Source organism: Protopterus annectens, chromosome 8.part0, assembly GCF_019279795.1.
Source record: "Protopterus annectens isolate FY-2018-M chromosome 8.part0, PAN1.0, whole genome shotgun sequence".
NCBI lineage: Eukaryota > Metazoa > Chordata > Ceratodontiformes > Protopteridae > Protopterus > Protopterus annectens.
In genome coordinates, this window is record NC_056741.1 from 815,595,013 (window position 1) to 815,615,262 (window position 20,250).

Here is a 20,250-nt window from a genome sequence, read left to right on the forward strand (position 1 = left end):
ACCTCAAAGTGTGAAGAGGGCTTCTGTACATTGTTCCGTTTTTTTTTTTTTTTTTAATTCTTTAGTTTTTCAAGATTTCTGGTTCCTACTCCACACTCAAATTTATCCCTTCTCCTGAAGTACCCATATCTTTGGTACATGACAATCTCTCTCTGATCTTCTCCAGTTCTTCTACTGCTGATCTTCTTGCTGTTCCTGTTGTTCATTTTTGGCATTTAGATGCAGTGTAAACTAATAAAAATCTGCCCAGAGGTGCTTCCAGAGAGCTGCAATCTTGCCAATTATTTTTAAACATTTCTGTGCATGGACAGAGCACGGGATAACAGAGTCTATTCATCATACACTATAACAGAAGTTGTCTTTTTTTTTTTTTTTTTTTTTGAGACTATGCTAACAAGAAAAAAATTGTCTGAGATTACTGTCAACATTCAAAACAACTTTTACCCAATAGCTTGCAATATTACAGTCAGGGAATGTTGGCTTGCTGCTCTTTCTGGCTACCTTGTATTATATTCCTATATCAAACACTTAACAGCAGAGTCTGATGTTGGAAACCTGATGTTTGTAAAGGTGAAGAAACTGGTCAATATGGCTTCACCAATTACATAAAAACTCAAATTCAGATGACTAAGATGAAAACAAATTATCTTCATTAAAGTACTCAGAATCCATTTCAGGACATTTGAAGTATTGTTTCAACATTAAATTTCTTCATTAAACGCTCATATCCTCAAAGAGGAAAATGTGAAGATTTTTTTTCCTTTTACATATAAAGCATATGCTACTGAGAAAAGTAAAAGACCAGGGTTGCTTGACAGTGCACAAGTGGCGCTTTTTTGTTTTTCTATCAATGACTTCTCATTCAGGCTTTTTAGGAGAGACTTCCTTTGTTGTCTATCTTTTTTCTGATATACAAAGAGGGGGTTCCTGTAATTCAAAGCATCAGACTTTTGTAGGCATATTAAATTTGGCACTGTGCTCAAAATTATCCATACTATGGGCTTCCTGAATGTACATTTTTCAGGAGTTACCTACTTACAGCAAACACATCTCTTACATACAGGCTTTGTCGTGGAATGACATTTACACAACATAATATAATATGATAGAAAAACAGCTTTCTCTGGTGGTGTACAGGGATAAAGCCCCAACTATAGCCCAGGTGTCTTGGGTTAAATTAGTGGCTTGGTTGCTTGACGGCACAGACATGGTAGGATAAGTCTGCCTCGGGGGTGGGTCCACTGCTGGCTTGGCTTAGTCTTCAAGTACAAAGTGGTGTCTTTGCAAGTAGCAGAGAACTAGTGCAGGGGATGATGTAGGCTGCGGTCTCCAAAACTGATGATGGTAGTCGGTATTGCACAAGGAGGAGCATACATGACTGAAGCAGAGTAACACAGACAATCACTGCAGTGAAGTAGGTGCTCATATCAGCATCAGGAGGTGGGGAGGTGTCAGAGCTTAAAAAAAACTCAACTACATGATTGCCAGTGAAGGTACAAGCAAACCTCATGGCATATCATATATATCCCAGACAATAGTTGGTACATTGCTTGCAGAGGGGAATGAATGGTCTGAACCAGATTGTCAATGATTGACAGTTTGCAAACATGGGGGTGATATAATGCCGAAAAAAAAAATCTTTGAAAGAAAATAGCCAAACAATTAACTCTATAGATAACGTGTCTATAATCAAGATTTACTTAAAGTGGACAAAAGTAATATTCAAAACACATAGCTGAGTGACTAATTGTTTCAAAGTGGAAAAAATGCAGCACAGTTCATATAGGACAGCAGTAGCACAGTATGAATGTCACAATGAGCCAGAGAACCCATTCCACTAGGGAGAAAAAGGGGGTTAACTGAAGTTTATGAATAAAAGACCAACAGTCATTTTGCTGCAAGTGTCATACAGAAACCTGACACCGAATTCTTGCTTCTGTTCATTTCACATTAAGCAGAATGGGATAAAGTAGAAAACAACTCATTTACAACTCTCACTAAATAGTTGTCTCAAAGATCCAAATCTGTGGTCTGCAGTTTTTCATGACAGTGATACAACTATTACTGGAATGCTACTGAAAAGCTAATCCTGCACAATCTGCTACAACCAGCGGTTCTGATGGTGTCCTAAACTTAATCTCCATACTTCTACAAAAATCACACACACTAGCTGTAAAGGATGTGGGAATTTCACTGGCTCATGTTAGTATTTCAAATTATAGTACATCATGGACTGCATCCTTAATATGTACAATAAAGTGGCAGAGTGTTGTTGGATTCTTTGAATCTGCCCCCCGAAGGAGTAGCACTTCTAAAGGTTTTCTGTTACAGTCCTCCCAACTAATATAAACATCCTCCAGGGCTATAATACTTCACGTAAGGGGAGAACACACTTGGCAAAACAGACATTTGATGAGTTTGCTTCTGTTGAGAAGGACTACTCCCAGCAGAAATGCCACATGCAGATAACCATAAAGTAATCATTTACAATACCCAATGTGATTCAGACTCCCTTTACAAATTTAGGTTCTTTGATGAAAATATGTAATTTCAAATGTAAATCATTTGCAGCTGGACTAGAAACAGTAAAATGTGACTTTAGATAACTCACCAGGATGCATCCAGAGTTGGCAGCTCAATCCCACGTTGAAGCATCGGTTTAAATCGTAGTGTCAAAGGAAATGGAACCTTGGCTTAAAAAACAAAATCAAATGAGAACCAATCAGCATACAGCACTATCTTCTAGTCACTGCTCCATTCTATTGGACTATCACCTTAGTGAAGTGCATATTTTAAGCAAGAAGGAACATGCTGATGAGTAATAAAAAGTACAGTTTTGTACCTACCATAAATGTAGACGTTCGAGTGTTCACCCTGCTGCAGTCATCACACTTGGGTTATCCTGCTGTCAGGCAGTCCCGCAGTCGGCCTGAGTTCCAAAGTTTTGGTCCGGCGTCGGTTGCTGTTGCTTCTTCCCTGACGCCAGTGCGCCAGGGGTATAGTAGAGGCATCCGATGCCATTTTCTTCAGGTTTTCTTGCCCCAGATGTCAGGTGCCCCCAATAGGTAGGCTATATATATATATATATATATATATATATATATATATATATATATATATATATATATATATATATATATATATATATAAAGAGAGAGAGCTATATAAAAATAAAACAATACCTTCAGGCACAAGCAAATACACCACAGAGGTTGTACAGGATAGAGTGGTATAGATAAGTTCAACTAGTTCAGAGGGGATGGAGGGAGGGTAACCTGGACAGCAGCAGGGTGAACACTCAAACATCTACATTTACGGTAGGTACAAAACTGTACTATGTTCATCGTGTTACCCTGCTGCAGTCATCACACTTTGATTGAATCTTAACAGGGTTAGAAGAAGCTAGTAGGCCCTGCAGAACTGCAGTGGCAAAACCAGCTCTAGTCTTAGAATACAGAGGTAACTGATAGTGTTTGGTGAAGGTGTGCACTGAACTCCAAGTTGCAGCTTCCAGAATATCCTTGGTTGGCACTCCCCTGAGAAAGGCTGCTGATGTAGCTATAGCCCTGGTGGAGTGGGACCTAATGTTAGCAGGTACCAGTTTCCCATGATGCGTGTAGCAGAAACGTATGCAATGCCCTATCCACTTAGAAATGGTCTGTTTTGAGATAGCTTTTCCTTGTGATCCTGCAGCATAGGCTACAAAGAGCTAGTCAGATTTTCTGAAAGCCTTAGTTTTATCCAAGTAGTAACGTAATTGCCTGTGAATGTCCAAAGAGTGCAGGAGTATTTCTCCTTTGTTCTGGGGATTTGAGAAGAAGGTGGGCAAATGAATGGTTTGGGTTAGGGCCACACTGGATACCACCTTTGGCATAAAGGAAGGGTTAGTTCGTATAGAGACTCTTCTTGATGAAAAATGAGGAAAGGCTCCACTGCCATTAGTGCCTGTAGCTCTGAGACTCTTATAGCTGAGGTTATTGCTAGTAGCAGGGCAGTTTTCCATGAAATAAATTTTAAATCAGCTGAAAAGGCTGGTTCAAAGGGCAGCAGTGTAAGCTTTTCCAGAACAAAGTTGAGATCCCAAGTAGGTGTTGGTGCTCTCCTGGGCGGTCTTATGTTCTTAGCCCCTCTGAGGTACTGTCTTAGGAGTGGATGTGAGAATAAAGGAGGTTCCGTGTTGCAATGAGCTGAAATTGCTGAGGCGTGGATCTTAATAGATGAAAAGGAAAGTCCTTTGTGCAACATCTCAGTTAAATATTGTAGAATCTGAGGAATGTCTGGATCAAGGGGATTTTGGCAACATTTTTTCCATTTGTCTGAATAGGTTTTCCTGGTGCTGGGCCTCCTGGCCTCCAGAATGACATCCATAACAGCTTTGGATAGAGGTGTTGGCTGGTTGTTTAGGTAATTTGCCATGCAGCCAGGTTTAAAGTCTTGAGTTGGCTGTGTAGAATCTGACTGTCACGCTGGGTGAGCAGGTGAGTAATTTGTGGTAAAATCCATGGTGGGCCGTGGGCCATGTTCCTTAGAATTGGATACCAATGCTGGCATGGCCAGTCTGGTGCAATGAGTATCATTTGTGGCCTCTCTAATCTGACTTTCAGCAGTACCTTTGCTAGAAGAGGCAGTGGAGGAAAGGCATACACTGTTAATGTTTTCCAACTGAATGAGAGGGCGTCCACTTTCCAAGTTGTGGATGGAATGTCCTTGTGCAAAATTTTTGAAGATGGTAGTTTTGGAGGCTGGCAAACAGATCTATGTCTGGGCGTCCCCATTTTTGAGCTATCATTGCAAATACTTGTGGATCTAGTTTCCACTCGTGTGGATCCATGATGTTTCTGCTTAGGTCGTCTGCCAATGTGTTTTTCTTTCCTGGCAGGAATTGTGCTTGTAATTGAACCTGGTAAGACAGTGCTGTGTTCCACAAGGTCATTGGTTGCCTGCATAGAGGATAGGAATGTGTGCCCCCTTGCTTGTTTATGTACCACATTACTGTGGTATTGTCAGTCTTTATTATTAGTTATCCTGGGTGTAAGAGGTCCTTGAAAGCTGTTAGGGCATTCTGTACTGCTAGCATTTCTTTCTGATTGATATGCAGATGTCTTTGATCTGTAGTCCATTTGCCCTTAATGCACTGTCCTGCCATGTGTGCTCCCCAGGCATAGTCCGATGCATCTGTTGTCATAGTTTGCCTGGCTGTGGGTAAGGTAAAAGGCTGACCCTTGTTGAGGTGACATGCCTGTGCCCACCATAGACACTCCTGTTGAAGGCAGGGAATGAGTGGTATCATTGTTTCCAAGCTGTGGCTGTGCTGAGTCCATACGCTTTTCAGGTACCATTGTAATTTCCTCATATGCAGTTTTGCAAATGGTACTAGTAGTATGCAAGATGCCATGAATCCCAAGGCCTGCAGAATTTTTCTTGCAGGGAGTTGGGTCTTTGCTGCCATTATTTTGAAATATTGAGTCAGCTGTTGTTGCTTGTCTGGCGTGAGATAAGCCATCTGGGCCGTTGTAATCAAGCTGGCACCCAGGAATATTATGTTTTGTGAGGGCACTAGTTTTGATTTCTTTTCGTTTAATGTGTACCCTAGGCAACTTAGAAGGTGTTTGACAAATGTCAGATGCTTTAAAAGAATGTCCTTGCTTTCTGCTTGAATAAGGCAGTCGTCCAGGTATGGGTATATTTGAATTCCTCTTTGTCTGCAGTATGCAATTACTGGTGCCAGGCATTTTGTGAAGACCCTGGGTGCAGTAGATAAGCCAAAGGGCAGTGCAGAGAATTGATAATGCATTGAACCTGCAATGAAGCGGAGGTATCTTCTGCAATTTTGTCTGATAGGGACATGCAGGTATGCCTCCTTGAGGTCCAACGTTACTAGCCAAGCATTCTTGCCCAGCATGGGAAGAAGCTGCTGTAGTGTTAGCATCTTGAATTTTGGTACTTGCAGATAGGTGTTCAGAAATGAAATATCCAGAATGGGTCTCCATGCTTTCTTTTGTTGGGACTGGAAAGAGTCTTGAGTAAAATCCTTTCCTTACTCCTGTGTAGGTACTTGTTGAATGGCTCTCATGTCCATGAGAGCTGTAATTTGTTTTTGTGCCTCTGCCCATTGATTTGGTGGCAGGTTTGGCATTCCTTTTATCCTTGGCAAGGTATGAAAGTGGAATCTGTATCCCTGTGAGACAATGTTTAGGACCCATTTGTCTTTTGTGATGATGTGCCAGTTGTCTGCAAAAAATGCTAATTTTCCTCCCAAGGGAGCTGCCAGGTGAGATTTGCTTGGTAGTTTGAGGATTGAGTCATTGTGTTTGTCTTCTGCTAGCTTGGGGCTTGTCTTCTCCTCCTTTCTGGGTAGCAATACCCCATTGGCGAGGTTTGTAATGGCCTTCTGACTGACCTCTGCCCCTTGGGCGTCTGTATTTGCCCCTCTGTGATCTGTCAGAAGCTGGAAAGGACCAGTTTTTTGTTGGCCAATTTCTGCTGAAACGAGGAGGTTGTACCTGTAAAAAATCCTTGACCGTCTGCATAGACTTTGCCTTATCCTCCATTTTCTTTAAAACCTCTTCTGTTTTGACACCGAATAATACATCCTGCTGTAAAGGTGCATCCAATAACTTTGCTTTAACATGATCAGGTAGGGTTTGTTCTTTTAACCAAGCATGTCTACGTATGACAGACCCAGTAACAGCTGCTCTACAGGAAGCTTCCAATGAATCAAATCCCCATTGTAAAGTATGTTTGCCCACCTGTTCAGATGCATGCAACAGATCCTGCATTTCCTTGAATTCAGACTGTTCAGTATGTGTGCTAATTTTTTGTTTTAATTGAGATATTAGGAATTGCTGATATTTCAGCATGTGAAACTGACAATTCAATGCTCTGATAGCCAGTTGCTGAGGTGTATATTTTCTTTCCCCATCTATCTTGGGCTATGGAATCCCTTTCAGAGGGCACAGGATTTTTAGCCATAGAAGCTTTAGCCCCCTTGGGACCCTGGGAAATTGTTTCTGGGTCAGCCACAGGGCTTCTATAAAGGAATTTGTGTGAATCTGGTACTCTGTAGTATCTGTCTGGTTTGGCTGGAGCAGGAGGTAGTCTGGATTTAGAATAGACTCCAAGTAAACATCATCCACAATATCTAAAACTGGAGGGATAGCAAGTGGTCTGTGCTGGGGTAGTAAAAGGAACTCTCTGAGCCTTTTCTTAGGATCAGAGTAGTCCTGGCCTTCCCAGTGGAAAAGTTCCCTCATGGTATGTAAAGTTTCCCCAAAGGAGTAGTCTTCACGGGGAGATGCTGAGGGAATAGAGTCTTCAGCATTAGAGTCTTCATAAGGGGGAATAGTGTAATCCTGTTCCTCAGAAGAATCTGAGGAAACTGAAACCTGGTGAGAGGAAGCATAATCCTCCTCTTGTCTTGGTCTTTTATCTGGAGGGGGATGGGAACCCCTGATTAGGGTAATCAAATCTTCAGCCATCTTAAGTATCTGTTTCTTAGGCATGGGGCCTTGAAATGCAGACTGATGTACAGTCTTTTTTGGTTTTAAAGGAGTTTTAAGCTTAGCATAAGATTTAATGGTGAGTGTAGTCGGTCTGAAGACACCTTCTGCAACCGAAGGTGTTTCCACTGCACCGGGGTCTCCTTCTGCTCTGGTGTCGGAAGGGCCTAATAAGGATGGCTGCATCGGCCTAGTACACTCCACTTGAGAATCCTCAGCTGTCTGGGGTTCTAATTCTGCGGTTGTCAGGGGCTGTGTAGGTGCCTCACTGAAAACCGGAGAACCGGCGACAGGCCCAGCAGAGGCCTCGGAGTCTGGCTTGTTCCTAGGCTGCCTGTCCTTATCCTTGCGTTTTTTATGCATGCTGGTCGTCGGCTGCTCCGACGGCATGATATAATTAAGTTTCCTACCAAAGTAATGTCGAGCGAAGTGAAAACGGCGTTTGATAGTTAGTTTATTAAACCTAGCACAAAACCGACAAACTGTGACGTCGTAGTCTGGGCCTAAGCAAGGAATACAATAAGAATGGAAGTCCTTATGAGGTATTTGCTTCCCACAAGAAATGCAATTGTTAACTTTTTCTGACATCGGATTGAGGCAAGAAAAGGTTCCCCAATGGGGTACTTAGCTTTATTGAAGACTTCGGACTGAAATTTGAATCGAAAATCTCAGGTGTCTGCCGACCAGCACTTGCGAACTGCTTCTGCTTCAGGCATCGCGCGACAAAAAAGACTGAAGAAAATGCCGTTGGATGCCTCTTATATACCCCTGGCGCACTGACGTCAGGGAAGAAGCGACAGCAACCGATGCCGGACTAAGACTTTGGAACTCAGGCCGACTGCGGGACCACCTGACGGCAGGATAACCCAAGTGTGATGACTGCAGCAGGGTAACACGATGAACATCCAATGTTTCTACAAAGCAGCCTAAACAAGCCATTTGTGGGGATTTACAGTTATTAATATTAAGTACAGAGAAAATAAAATTCACCAACAATATCTGCAGCAACTTCCTGCTAGACAAGTTGCATTTAAATGCAGTCTTCCACACAGTCAGTTATCTTTCAGTATTTACAATACCATCTGTTAGACCTAGGCTGGAATATAAAGTGAGGACAGAGGACCACTCACCAAAACAGACCTAACATTAAAGTACAAGGGCATTTATTCTAAGGGAAGGTAGTTATATGATGCACACAACATAACAGACGTTTAGAATACAGCCACCTGCAGCACGTACTACAAATTGCATTATCAATCTTTCACAGATCTTTAGAGCAGATGTTTCTTTCTGGGGTGGTGTCAGGGAACTGTGAAAAGTGTGTAGTATAAAGAAATTACCTTTCTGCTCTAGCTGTATTTCTTAATGTTCTATCTCACAAGAAAAACATAAAATCATCTGATGTACAAGGTGGCATAAGAAAAATGAAAGAGGAAACAACAAAGGATTCAAAACCTAAGAAATCAAAAATGGAAAAGAGGAAGACACTACAGAGTGCTTTGTCTACTGTAAATGCTCCACCCTGCAAGGCAAACTACTATGGTGAGAACTTCACAAACTCTACCACCGTACTCTAAAGCTGCTTCCATTTACAGGTTACTCATATAAATTAGATTCCATAAGGCAGTACAATGGAAATCAGAAGATGGACATCAAAAGCTTCTATAGTACCAGCAGTCCAAAGCATATTGCAATATATAGGGTGGGAGATGGTTAAGGTGTTTACCTTACAGACACAAGGTGCAGGGTTCGAGTCTTATATGGGGTAATTGGCTAGGCATAAAATGGCCCAGAAAGGCAGTTAGCCTAGTATGAACCTATAAATCCTCACAAATATGGCTACTTCGTGGACATGTTGTATCTATTTATTGGGGTGGGAGGTTGGCATAATGGTTAAGCTGTTTGCCTTACAAATACAAGGTGCAGGGTTTGATTCTCACATGGGTAACTGGCTAGGCTTAAAATGGCCCACAAGGGCATTTAGCCTAGTACAAATCGATGACTCTATAAAAGAGCCTTTGTCCAGTTTGTTGAACAAATACAAGGAAGACATTACAGTTGTACAGATAACTGCCATAAAAGTTGAATTTTGAATAGACCACTATTGCAGTACTCCTCACAAATGGGACTTATCTACCAAGGTAACAATATGTCATACCAGTCTGCAAAACTAAGGCTCCTTCATTCATATATCTGTCCTCAGACATGCTTGTATAACAGGGGCATAGAGATGTGCTTAAAACCTCAGAATTTTTAGCCAAGAGACTAGAGTCTGAAAACGAGAGATCCAAGTCAAGTTCTAGAAGGGGAAATAGAAAAAGATACCCTATCAAGGCCACAGAACATAAGTACCAGTGGAGGAGGAGGGAGGATATATGTACTACAACAGTGATCGATTCCAACAAGTTACTTAAACAAGTATACTATGCTCTCCATAAAATCACTATCACAAAACTCTTCCAAATGGCAAGTTTCCAAAGATAAAGTAAAATGATTGAAGGGAGCTGAACTAGAGTCCAGCATGCCTTGCCGAACACCTATGGCAAATCCACTTCTGGAACAAACATCCACTTTATGTTTGGTAAATGCATGAACAAAGCACCAAGTTAGCAGCTTTTGGGATGGTCTTAGAATCCACTATTTTCAAAATGCTAAAGAGGTAGCAACTGCCCTTGCAGTATTTTTGCCTGATTCTGAAGGTCCTTACCATGACTTGAATAACCAAACTGAACAGAAAGAGAAAGACTTCTAGAAATAGCTGGCTTAGAAACAGGTTGTCCCTTTTTCTTCAGATCATAAGGGACAAGAAATTGATTTTTCATAAATCTTTAATTTTACTGAAATAAAATCTATGTTGTCTGTACACATCCAGACATCCAAGCAGTGAATAATTATTTCTCCCTTACTTAGGAGATTATCTTAAAATGAAGGAAGCGGAACTGTTTGACTATGGATGCACTCAAGAGTGCATTTGGCATAAGCAAAGGGATGGTTCTGACACTCCCTGTCCTCCTGGAAGACAAGAAACACTGAATACACACAAGGGTTTGTAACTGGGATACCTTTATAGCAGAGGTTAATGTTACTTACAAAACAGTCTTCCAGATTAGAAATTTTAGAGATGAGCTGGCTGCTGGCTCAATGGAAGCTTGGGTTAGATTTCTAAGACTTAATTCAAGTCCCAAGGAGAAGCCCCCCTTTCCTTTAGTAGTCTAACTTGCAGTGATCCCTTAAACTATTTGACCTGGGACAGAGAAGATAGGGGGAACTCCAAACAGCAGAAATGGCTGAAAGATGTACCTTAAGTCAGAACTAAGTAGCTCACACAGAATGCAGAACCAGGGGAGCACCTGCTTGTAATGGAACCTGCCCCTTGTTTTGGGAATTAAGAGAAAATATTTTTCATTTAGATAAATATTTCATAGCGGCAAATTTTCTTGACTCAATAAAGGGATAAAGGGAAGTAAAAGCCAAAAACAAAAAACAACCCCCCCTCCAAAAAAACAAACAGAAAACGCGAAACACACAAATGCAACAACAAATGCAACACACGCGCAAACAGACACACGCAAACAGACACACGCAAACAGACACACGCAAACAGACACACGCAAACAGACACACGCAAACAGACACACGCAAACAGACACACGCAAACAGACACACGCAAACAGACACACGCAAACAGACACACGCAAACAGACACACGCAAACAGACACACGCAAACAGACACGCGCAAACAGACACGCGCAAACAGACACGCGCAAACAGACACGCGCAAACAGACACGCGCACACAAACGCGCGCACACAAACGCGCGCACACAAACGCGCGCACACAAACGCGCGCACACAAACGAGCGCACACAAACGAGCGCACACAAACGCAAAAACACAAGCAAACATGCAAACACACATGTAAACACACAAACGCATGCAAACATGCACGCACACACACGTAAACACGCACACACACAAACGTGAGCACGCACACACACGTAAACACGAACACACAAACGCGAGCACACACACACGTGCACGTGCCGATCCTCTGCGCCGACTCGGCCGATTTTCAAGCTCGAAGACTTCTGTTTGGCTCGTGACTAAGCAGGTATCCCATTGCGCACCAGTGCAATTCCCAGATCTTGTTTGCTGCTCACTAGCGACAGAAAGAGATAGAAAGAAACCCTTAACCAACAAACCAATACTAAAGGGTTGCCAACCAAGAAACTTATAATATTACCTCCAGATCTTCCAGGATGGGGGCAGGAGGGAGGGCTGGTAAAAATGAAGGGTTAGATGGACTACCAACATGGAACATTATGGTGAGTACATAACTTCTTTATGTTAGGTAGTCCAATCTCACCCTCATTTTTACATATGGGACAGCGTCCCTAGTGCCTTATTCTTGGGTGGCTTATTGGAAGATACTCCTGAGCACCATGGAGCCAAAGGATGCTCTACCCCTAAAAGCCAAATCCAACTTATGAGTAATAAAGGTGTGAGGGGTAGCCCACATAGCTGCTGCACAGACATGATCAATTGGTACCCTGGCTTGGAAGGCTGCAGAGGTAGACAGAGACCTGGCAGAGTGAGCCTTGATCCTGTGGGGTAAGGGTCTGCCCTCCGAGCTGTAGATGAAAGCTATGCAACTCGAAATCCAGTTAGACAATGTCACCTTAGAAACTGACAAACCCAATCTGGAATCAGAAAAGGAAACGAACAACTGGTCTGACTTATGAAATTCTTTGGTCCGTTGCAAACAGAAATGCAGCTGTCTGTAAACATCCAACTGGTGAAAACAGTAGTGCGCTACATTGCTATGATTGGGAAAGAAGACTGGGAGTTCAATGGACTGGTTCAATGTGGCAGAAGAACAAACTTTAGGGACAAATGAAGGACTGGTACGTAAAGAAACCCTGTCTTTATGAAAAACTAAATAAGGTGGTTTAATAGACAGGGCATGTAGCTCAGAAACATGTCTGGCTGATGTAATAGTTACCAAAAACACAGTCTTCCAAGACAAGTACTTTAAGGAAGCTGAATGAGATGGTTCAAAAGGAGGGGATGTTAGTTTGGACAACACAAAATTTAAGTCCCAAGAAGCCACAGGTTCCTGTAAAGGTGGTCTCAGCAAGGTGGCTCCTCTCAAGAAGGTTTTACATAACTTATGCGACATAAGGTTAACATTTGGAGATTCCAAATAAAAATGTGAAATAGCCGCCAATTGTACTTTGATGGTGGCTGCGGCAGATCCCTGCTGAAAAAGCTCCGAAAGGAATTCCAGAATTACGGGAACAGGAGCAGTGTATAAGGATCCACATTTATTTTCTGTGCCCAAATAGGAAACCTTTTCTACCTACGGTCATACAGCCTTCTGGTTGATGGTTTGTGTGAGGATAGAATATGGGACACTGATGATGAAACATCATGAAGCCTGACTATAGATGGAACTGGATCAGCCAAGATGTCAATTTGAGGGTGTGGAGAGAGGGGTGTAGCGGAACCAGACATGTGGGTCAATAGATCTGGAACTGGGTCCAGGATCCAAGGATCATCCAGGAGAAGGGGCTCGAAAAAGGGAAACCAGACCTGATGCGGCCAGTAAGGAGCAATGAGGATCAACTTGCTTCCCAGTCGATTGGCTTTCTGTATCACTTTGGGGATAAGAGGAAAAGGAGGGAAGGCATAGAGAAGTCCCATGGGCCAACTGTGTACCAGAGCATCTCTGGGTGCTTCCCCCGGAGGGGGAATTAGGGAAAAATAACTGCTGCACTTGGCATTAACTGGACTGGCAAAAAGGTTGCAGCAAGGTTGTCCCCATTTTAGGAAAAGCTGTTCCACTATTTCCCATTTCAGAGACCACTCGTGGGGCAGCAGGATTGCCCGGCTCAGCTTGTCGGCTATCACGTTGATTGTCCCCGGAATGTGCATTGCCACCAGAAAGTGCTGGGATGAAATCTCCCATTCCCAAACTCACATGGCCTCTCGACAGAGTGGGTAAGACCTGGTACTGCCCTATTTGTTGATATACCACACAACCGACATGTTGTCCGACTGTATCACAATCGTCCTTGGAGGAAGAAGGTCCTGAAGTGCTTGCAACACCAGAAGCACCGCTCTCATCTCCAGAATGTTGATATGCAGATGAGCCTTGTGTTCTTGCCATGTGCCGTGGACCGTCCTGCCCAGATAATGCCCCCCTCACCCGACCTGGGAGGTATCCGTGGTCACAGTGGCAACGGGTTGGGTAGGCACAAAGGGAGCTCCCATGAACAAATTGTTGGGGGCTATTCACCAACGAAGGTCCTTTTTGCGTGATTCTGTCAACAGAATAGAGTGATTGAGCGGTAGATATTGGAACGACCACTGGGAGAACAGGAGCCATTGAAGGATTCTCAGATTCAACCTGGTTAGAGGTATTAACAGAATGATTGAGGCCATCGTTCCAAGAAGTTGAAGAATCCACTTTGCTTTGACTTTCCGAAGTGGGAGAAGTTGCTGAACTTGTGAGATGAGGTTTTGTGCTCTTTCGGCGGGAAGATGAACTGTCATATCCACTGTGTCTACCTCTGCGCCTATAAAAATAACAGATTGCGAGGGAAGTAATGCAGATTTTTCCCAATTTATGGAGATCCCTAGTTGAGCACAAAGCTGGATGGTGATGTCCCTGTTTTGGAGAAGTAGATGCCTGGTTTGGGTGGTCAGGAGTCCGATGTTCAAATATGGAAACACCTGGAATCCCTGACGTCTGAGGTGAGCTGTCAATACTGCCATGCATTTGGTGAACACCCTGGGGGCTGTGGCGAGACCAAAGGGCAGAGCACGAAACTGATAATGGCTGGCTCCCAGACAGAAGCACAGATGCCTCCTTGACGCCGTGTACATTTTTATATGGTAGTAGGCGTCTTGGAGATCTAGAGAGCACATCCAACAGTCTTTCCCTAACAACGGGCGTATCGACTGCGGTGTTACCATCCAAAACTTGTCCTTTTTCATGGATTTGTTTAATCTGCTGAGGTCCAATATTGGCCTCCAGTCTCCAGTTCGTTTGGGGACTAAAAAGAACCTGGAGTAATTTCCGGATCCTATCTGGTCTGCTGGCACAGGCTGGATGACTCTTTTTGAGAGCAACTTGTTGATCTCCACAGCTGGCTGATCCCTGTGATTGGGTGGAATATCTAGGGAACAAACGGTGGAAGGGAAAAAGGTACGATATATCCTCTGGTAACAACTCTTTGTACCCACTTTTCTTGGGTTTAATTTAGCCAGGCTTCTGGATACAAAGAGATGCGACCCCAAACTGGCCCCAGAGAAACTCAGTCAGGCCCCTACATCAGGAGCGCTGATAAGGCCGCCCTCGAAAAGAACCACGGCCTTGCTGATACTGCGGACCACCCCTGCCTGTAGGGCGATGTCTACCATTTCCTCCTCCTCTGCCTCTGAAGGATGATTCACTGTGTGTGTCTGGAAAAGCTCTCTGGGACTTTTTGAACCACATCTTACCTCTCCTTTGACTTTTGGGGTATGGTCGAGAGGGGACGGTAAAACTGACTCCCATGGCAGAGAGGGTCTTTCCTTCCTGTTCACACTGAGTGAGTGCATCTTTCACCTTGGAACGAAACAAGGAGGAACCATCAAATGGGGCGTTGGTGAAGGTGGACTTAAACAACTCTGCAAAATTACACAAGTGCATCCAGGAGTGGCACCTAAGGGCAACTCCTGAACCCGCTGCTCTGCTCGCTCCATCAGCCGCATGAGATATGAGCAGCATGGCAGGAGTTAACTACAGAATTTAGGGTGGACAACTGAGCAGAAATCCTATCCGGGACTCCCTCAGGACAAGCACCCTGTATGGAATCTCCTAACTCTTTGAGGAGATCCCTCTGCAACCTTGTGAAACGGGATCCCTCTGCAACCTCGTGAAATGGGTAAGATAGCTCAGGGATCGAAGTGTAAAGGCTGCTGAACTAAAAACGCGCTTCCCAAATCTGTCCATCTGTCGAGACTCCTTGTTTGGTGGATGTACAGAGGAAAAGGTCTCCACCAACTCCCCCTTGGTGGCTGCCGCCACCACCATGGTATCTACGGGAACGCCCTTAGACAAGAATTATTTTCCAGGAGGGGCAGACAGGAACTTATTTGGTCTTCTAGGTACTGACTCCACAGCATCGGGAGTATCCCACACCTTCCGACTAACCAGATCCATTAGCTCGTTGAAAGGTGGAGACACCCAAGAAGCAGAGGGTTGAGACCCGAAAGCCTTTAGGTACATTGACTCCTCATCAGAAGGGTTGACAGTAGGCCAGTTACACCTCTGTTTAAGGATCTCTAGAATGTCCACAAAGGAGACATCACCAGAGGACGACTTAGGGGACCCATCAGACTCTAGGTCAGTGTCCGATGTCAGAGACTCATCCTGGGAGTCAGTATGCTTCCTCTTGCACACTCTCTTCCACGGGGGCTCCTCAAAAAGACCTTCTGGGGATGCCCCGGAAGAGTGGGGGCCACCAGCCGGTGGCTCCTGAGGCTGTGGGTCTCTGCTGTCTCGGGAGAGAGTAGGGATTGAGACCGAAGTGGGAGCCCTGGGGTGGAAGAGTGCTTGTACCACTGACAGGGGCTGTAGATGGTGACAGCACACTCCTCATCACCTTAAAAGCAGATCTCTCCGGCTCCGAAGACCGTCCCCGCTCCGAAGAGACAAAGGACGGTGCTGGAGCAAGAGGCATCGGCTCAGAGATAGATGCAGGGTTGGAGCTCACCCTGGCGGACGGACCGAGAGGAAGTCTCGGAACTGAAGATCGATACTAAACCTCCCCCTCAGCGCCGACGGAAGAGCTTCAGTCCTTGGACATGACTGATGGAGCCGAACATGTCGGAGCCAAACTCGGCTCCAATGCAACAGCAAGGGGTGCCGGAAAGTACAGTTTTGTACCTACCATAAATGTAGATGTTCGAGTGTTCACACTGCTGCAGTCATTACACTTGGGTTATCCTGCCATCAGGCAGTCCCGCAGTTGGCCTGAGTTCCAAAGTCTTGGTCCGGCGTCGGTTGCTGTCGCTTCTTCCCTGACGTCAGTGTGCCAGGACTATATAAGATGCACCCAACGCCATTTTCTTCAGTTTTTCTTGCCCCAGATGTCAAATGCCCCCAAGAAGGAAGGCAATACATACTGCTAATCAAAAATATACATATAAAATAAAAACAATAGTTTCAGTAACCAGCAAATACACCACAAAGGTTGTATAGGATAGAAAGGCACAGATAAGTCCAGCTAGTTCAGAGGGGATGGAGGGAGGGTAACCTGGACTGCAGCAGTGTGAACACTCTAACATCTACATTTATGGTAGGTACAAAACTGTACTATGTTAATCGTGTTACACTGCTGCAGTTATTACACTTGGGTAGAATCCCAAAGCTGAGGTTGGGTGGCTGGTCTATAAAGAGTTAGGCTTGGCTATGAGGCCCTGCAGGATTGCAGTGGAAAAGCCTGCTCCGGATTTAGAGTAAAGAGGCAGGTGGTAATGCTTGGTAAAGGTGTGCACTGAACTCCAAGTTGCAGCCTCCAAAATTTCCTTGGTAGGTACTCCTCTGAGAAAGGCTGTTGAAGTGGCTGTTGCCCTGGTGAAATGTGGCCTAATGTTATTTGGGACTGATTTTCCATGGTGTGTGTAGCAGTACCGAATACAGTGTCCTTTCTATTTGGAAATAGTCTGCTTTGAGATAGCTTTGCCCTGTGATCCTGCAGCATATGCTACAAACAGTTGCTCAGTTTTCCTGAAAGCCTTTGTTTTGTCCAAGTAGAAGCGTAGCTGCCTGTGTATGTCCAAAGAATGCAGATGTTTCTCCCCTTTATTCTGGGGATTTGGATAAAAAAGTGGGCAAATGGATGGTTTGGTTGTTAAGAGCCACACTAGATACCACCTTTGGCATAAAGGTAGGGTTTGTCCTTAAAGATACCCTGTCCTGATGAAAAATTATAAAAGGTTCCACTGCCATTAATGCCTGTAGCTCTGAGACTCTTCGTGCTGAAGTTACTGCCAGGAGCAGAGCTGTTTTCCATGATAAAAATTTTAGATCGGCTGTATTGGCTGGCTCAAAAGGTGTAAGGTCAGTTTTGCCAAAACGAAGTTGAGGTCCCAAGTTGGTGTTGGTGCTCTCCGGGGCGGTCTTATGTTTTTAGCCCCTCTGAGGTACTGCTTTAGCAAGGGATGAGAGAATAAAGGAGGATCCGTGTTGTAATGTGCTGAAATGGCAGAGGCGTGGATCTTAATTGATGAGAAGGATAGGCCTCTGTCCAGCATCTCAGTTAAGTATTGTAAAATCTGAGGAATGTTTGGAACAAGAGGGTCAAGGTTTTGAGCTTGGTTCCAGGTGCAGAATCTCATCCATTTTTCTGAGTGAGCTTTCCTGGTGTTAGGCCTCCTGGCCTCCAAAATGACATCCATAACAGCTTTAGAGAGAGGTGTTGCCTGTTTGACTAATGTATCTGTCATGCAGCCAGGTTTAGGGTTTTGAGCTGACCGTGCAGCATCTGACTGTTTTGTTGAGTCAGAAGGTGTGGAATTTGAAGCAAAATCCATTGTGGTCCTTGAGCCACGTTCCTTAAGATAGGATACCAGTGCTGGCATGGCCAGTCTGGAGCAATCAGGATCATCTGTGTTTTTTCTTGTCTGGCTTTTAGGAGTACCTTTGAAAGGAGAGGCAGTGGCGGGAAGGCATAAACTTTTAGGTTTTTCCAGCTGAACAGAAGAGCATCCACTTTTCATGCTTGTTTGTGATAAGTCCTTGTGCAGAATTTTCGTAGTTGGCAATTCAGTGGGGAGGCAAAAAGATCTATGTCTGGGCATCCCCATTTTTGCGTTACCATGCTGAAGATTCGTGGATTCAATTTCCATTCGTGGGGGGTCCATGATATTTCTGCTTAGATTGTCTGCCAGAGTATTTTTCTTTCCTGGCAGGAATTGTGCTTGCAGGTGAACTTGATACGTTAGAGCTGTGTTCCACAAGGTCATGGCTTGCCTGCATAGGGGATAAGAGTGAGTGCCTCCTTGCTTGTTTATGTACCACATTACTGTGGTGTTCTCTGTCTTTAGTAATAATTGTCCTGGATGTAGACTGTCCTTGAAAGCTGTTAGGGCATTTTGAACAGCCAACATCTCTTTTTGATTGATGTGAAGATGCATCTGGTCTGTGGTCCACTTGCCCTGAATGCATTTTCCTGCCATGTGTGCTCCCCAGGCGTAATCCGAAGCATCTGTTAGAGTTTGTCTGGCTGTGGGTTGGGTAAAAGGCTGACCCTTGTTTAGGTGACGTCCCTGTGCCCACCATTGAAACTCCTGTTGTAGGCAGGGAATCATTGGTATTACTGCTTCTAAACTGTGAGAGTGTTGAGTCCAAAGACTTTTCAGGTACCATTGTAATTTCCTCATATGCAGTCTGGCATATGGTATTAGTAGTATGCAGGATGCCATGAATCCCAGGGCCTGCAGAATTTTTCTTGCAGGGAGATGGGACTTTCTTGCCAGTAATTGAAAATATTGAGTTAGTTGAACTTGTTTGTCTGGCGTGAGGTAAGCCATCTGGACCATTGTATTTAAGCTGGCATCCAGGAATATAATCTGTTGCGAGGGCACTAGTTTTGACTTCTTTTCGTTTACTGTGTACCCTAGAGAAATTAGCAACCTTTTTCCAAACGTCAGATACTGTAGAAGAATGTCCTTTGTCTCTGCTTGAATGAGGCAGTCGTCCAGGTATGGATATATTTGAATTCCTTTTTGTCTGCAAAATGCAATTACTGGTGCCAGGCACTTTGTGAAGACCCTGGGCGCAGTAGATAAGCCAAAGGGCAGTGCAGAGAATTGGTAATGCATTGTACCAGCGTTGAATCTGAGGTATTTTCTGTAATTTTGTCTGAGACATGCAGGTATGCCTCTTTGCGGTCCAGAGTAACAAGCCAAGCCTTCTTGCCCAGCATGGGTAGAAGTTGCTGTAATGTCAACATTTTGAATTTTGGAATATACAGGTAAGTATTCAAAACTGAAAGGTCTAGTATGGGCCTCCAGGCTTTGTCCTTTCTGGGGATCAGGAAGAGTCTTGAGTACAATCCTTGTCCTTGCTCCTGTTGTGGTAATTTTTGAATAGCTCATGTCCATGAGGGCTGAAATTTGTTTTTGTGCCTCTGCCCATTGATTTTGTGGCAGGTCTGACATTCCTTTTAGCCTTGGTAAAGTATGAAAGTGGAATCTGTAACCTTGAGACACAATATTCAGGACCCATTTGTCTTGTGTGATTATTTGCCAGTTTTGAGAAAAAAAGTGCTAGTTTTCCCCCAAGGGGGCTTCCAAAAGGGACGTGCTTGGTGTACGAAGGGGAAAGTCATTGTGACTGTTTCCTGTAAGGTTGAGACTTGTCCTCATCACCTTTTGGGGTTGAGGTTCCCCACTGTCGCTGTCTGAGCCTTGGGGTTGAGATCTTCCCCTTGGGCGTCTGTATCTGCCTCTCTGTGGCCTGTCTGTCACTGGAAAGGACCAATTCTTTGTTGGCCAATTTCTGCTAAACCAAGGTGGCTGTACCTGTAAGAAATCCTTGACTGTTTGCATAGATTTAGCTTTAGCCTCCATTTTCTTTAACACCTCTTCTGCTTTAACACCAAACAAAGTATCATGCCATAAAGGCGCATCCAATAATTTTGCCTTAACATGATCAGGTAAACTTTGTTCTTTTAACCAAGCATGTCTTCAAATCACA

The 20,250-nt window shown here is 44.1% G+C and overlaps 1 protein-coding gene across 1 annotated transcript in view; it reads right to left on the reverse strand.

Annotated features, from left to right (window-relative positions):
- Nucleotides 1-20,250, reverse strand: part of LOC122809067 (ER membrane protein complex subunit 3-like) — a 614,861-nt gene that overhangs the window by 278,967 nt on the left and 315,644 nt on the right. The window contains exon 5 of the mRNA XM_044080281.1: nt 2,612-2,693. Coding sequence (XP_043936216.1) covers nt 2,612-2,693 — 82 coding nt within the window. The remainder of the gene's footprint in view (nt 1-2,611; nt 2,694-20,250) is intronic.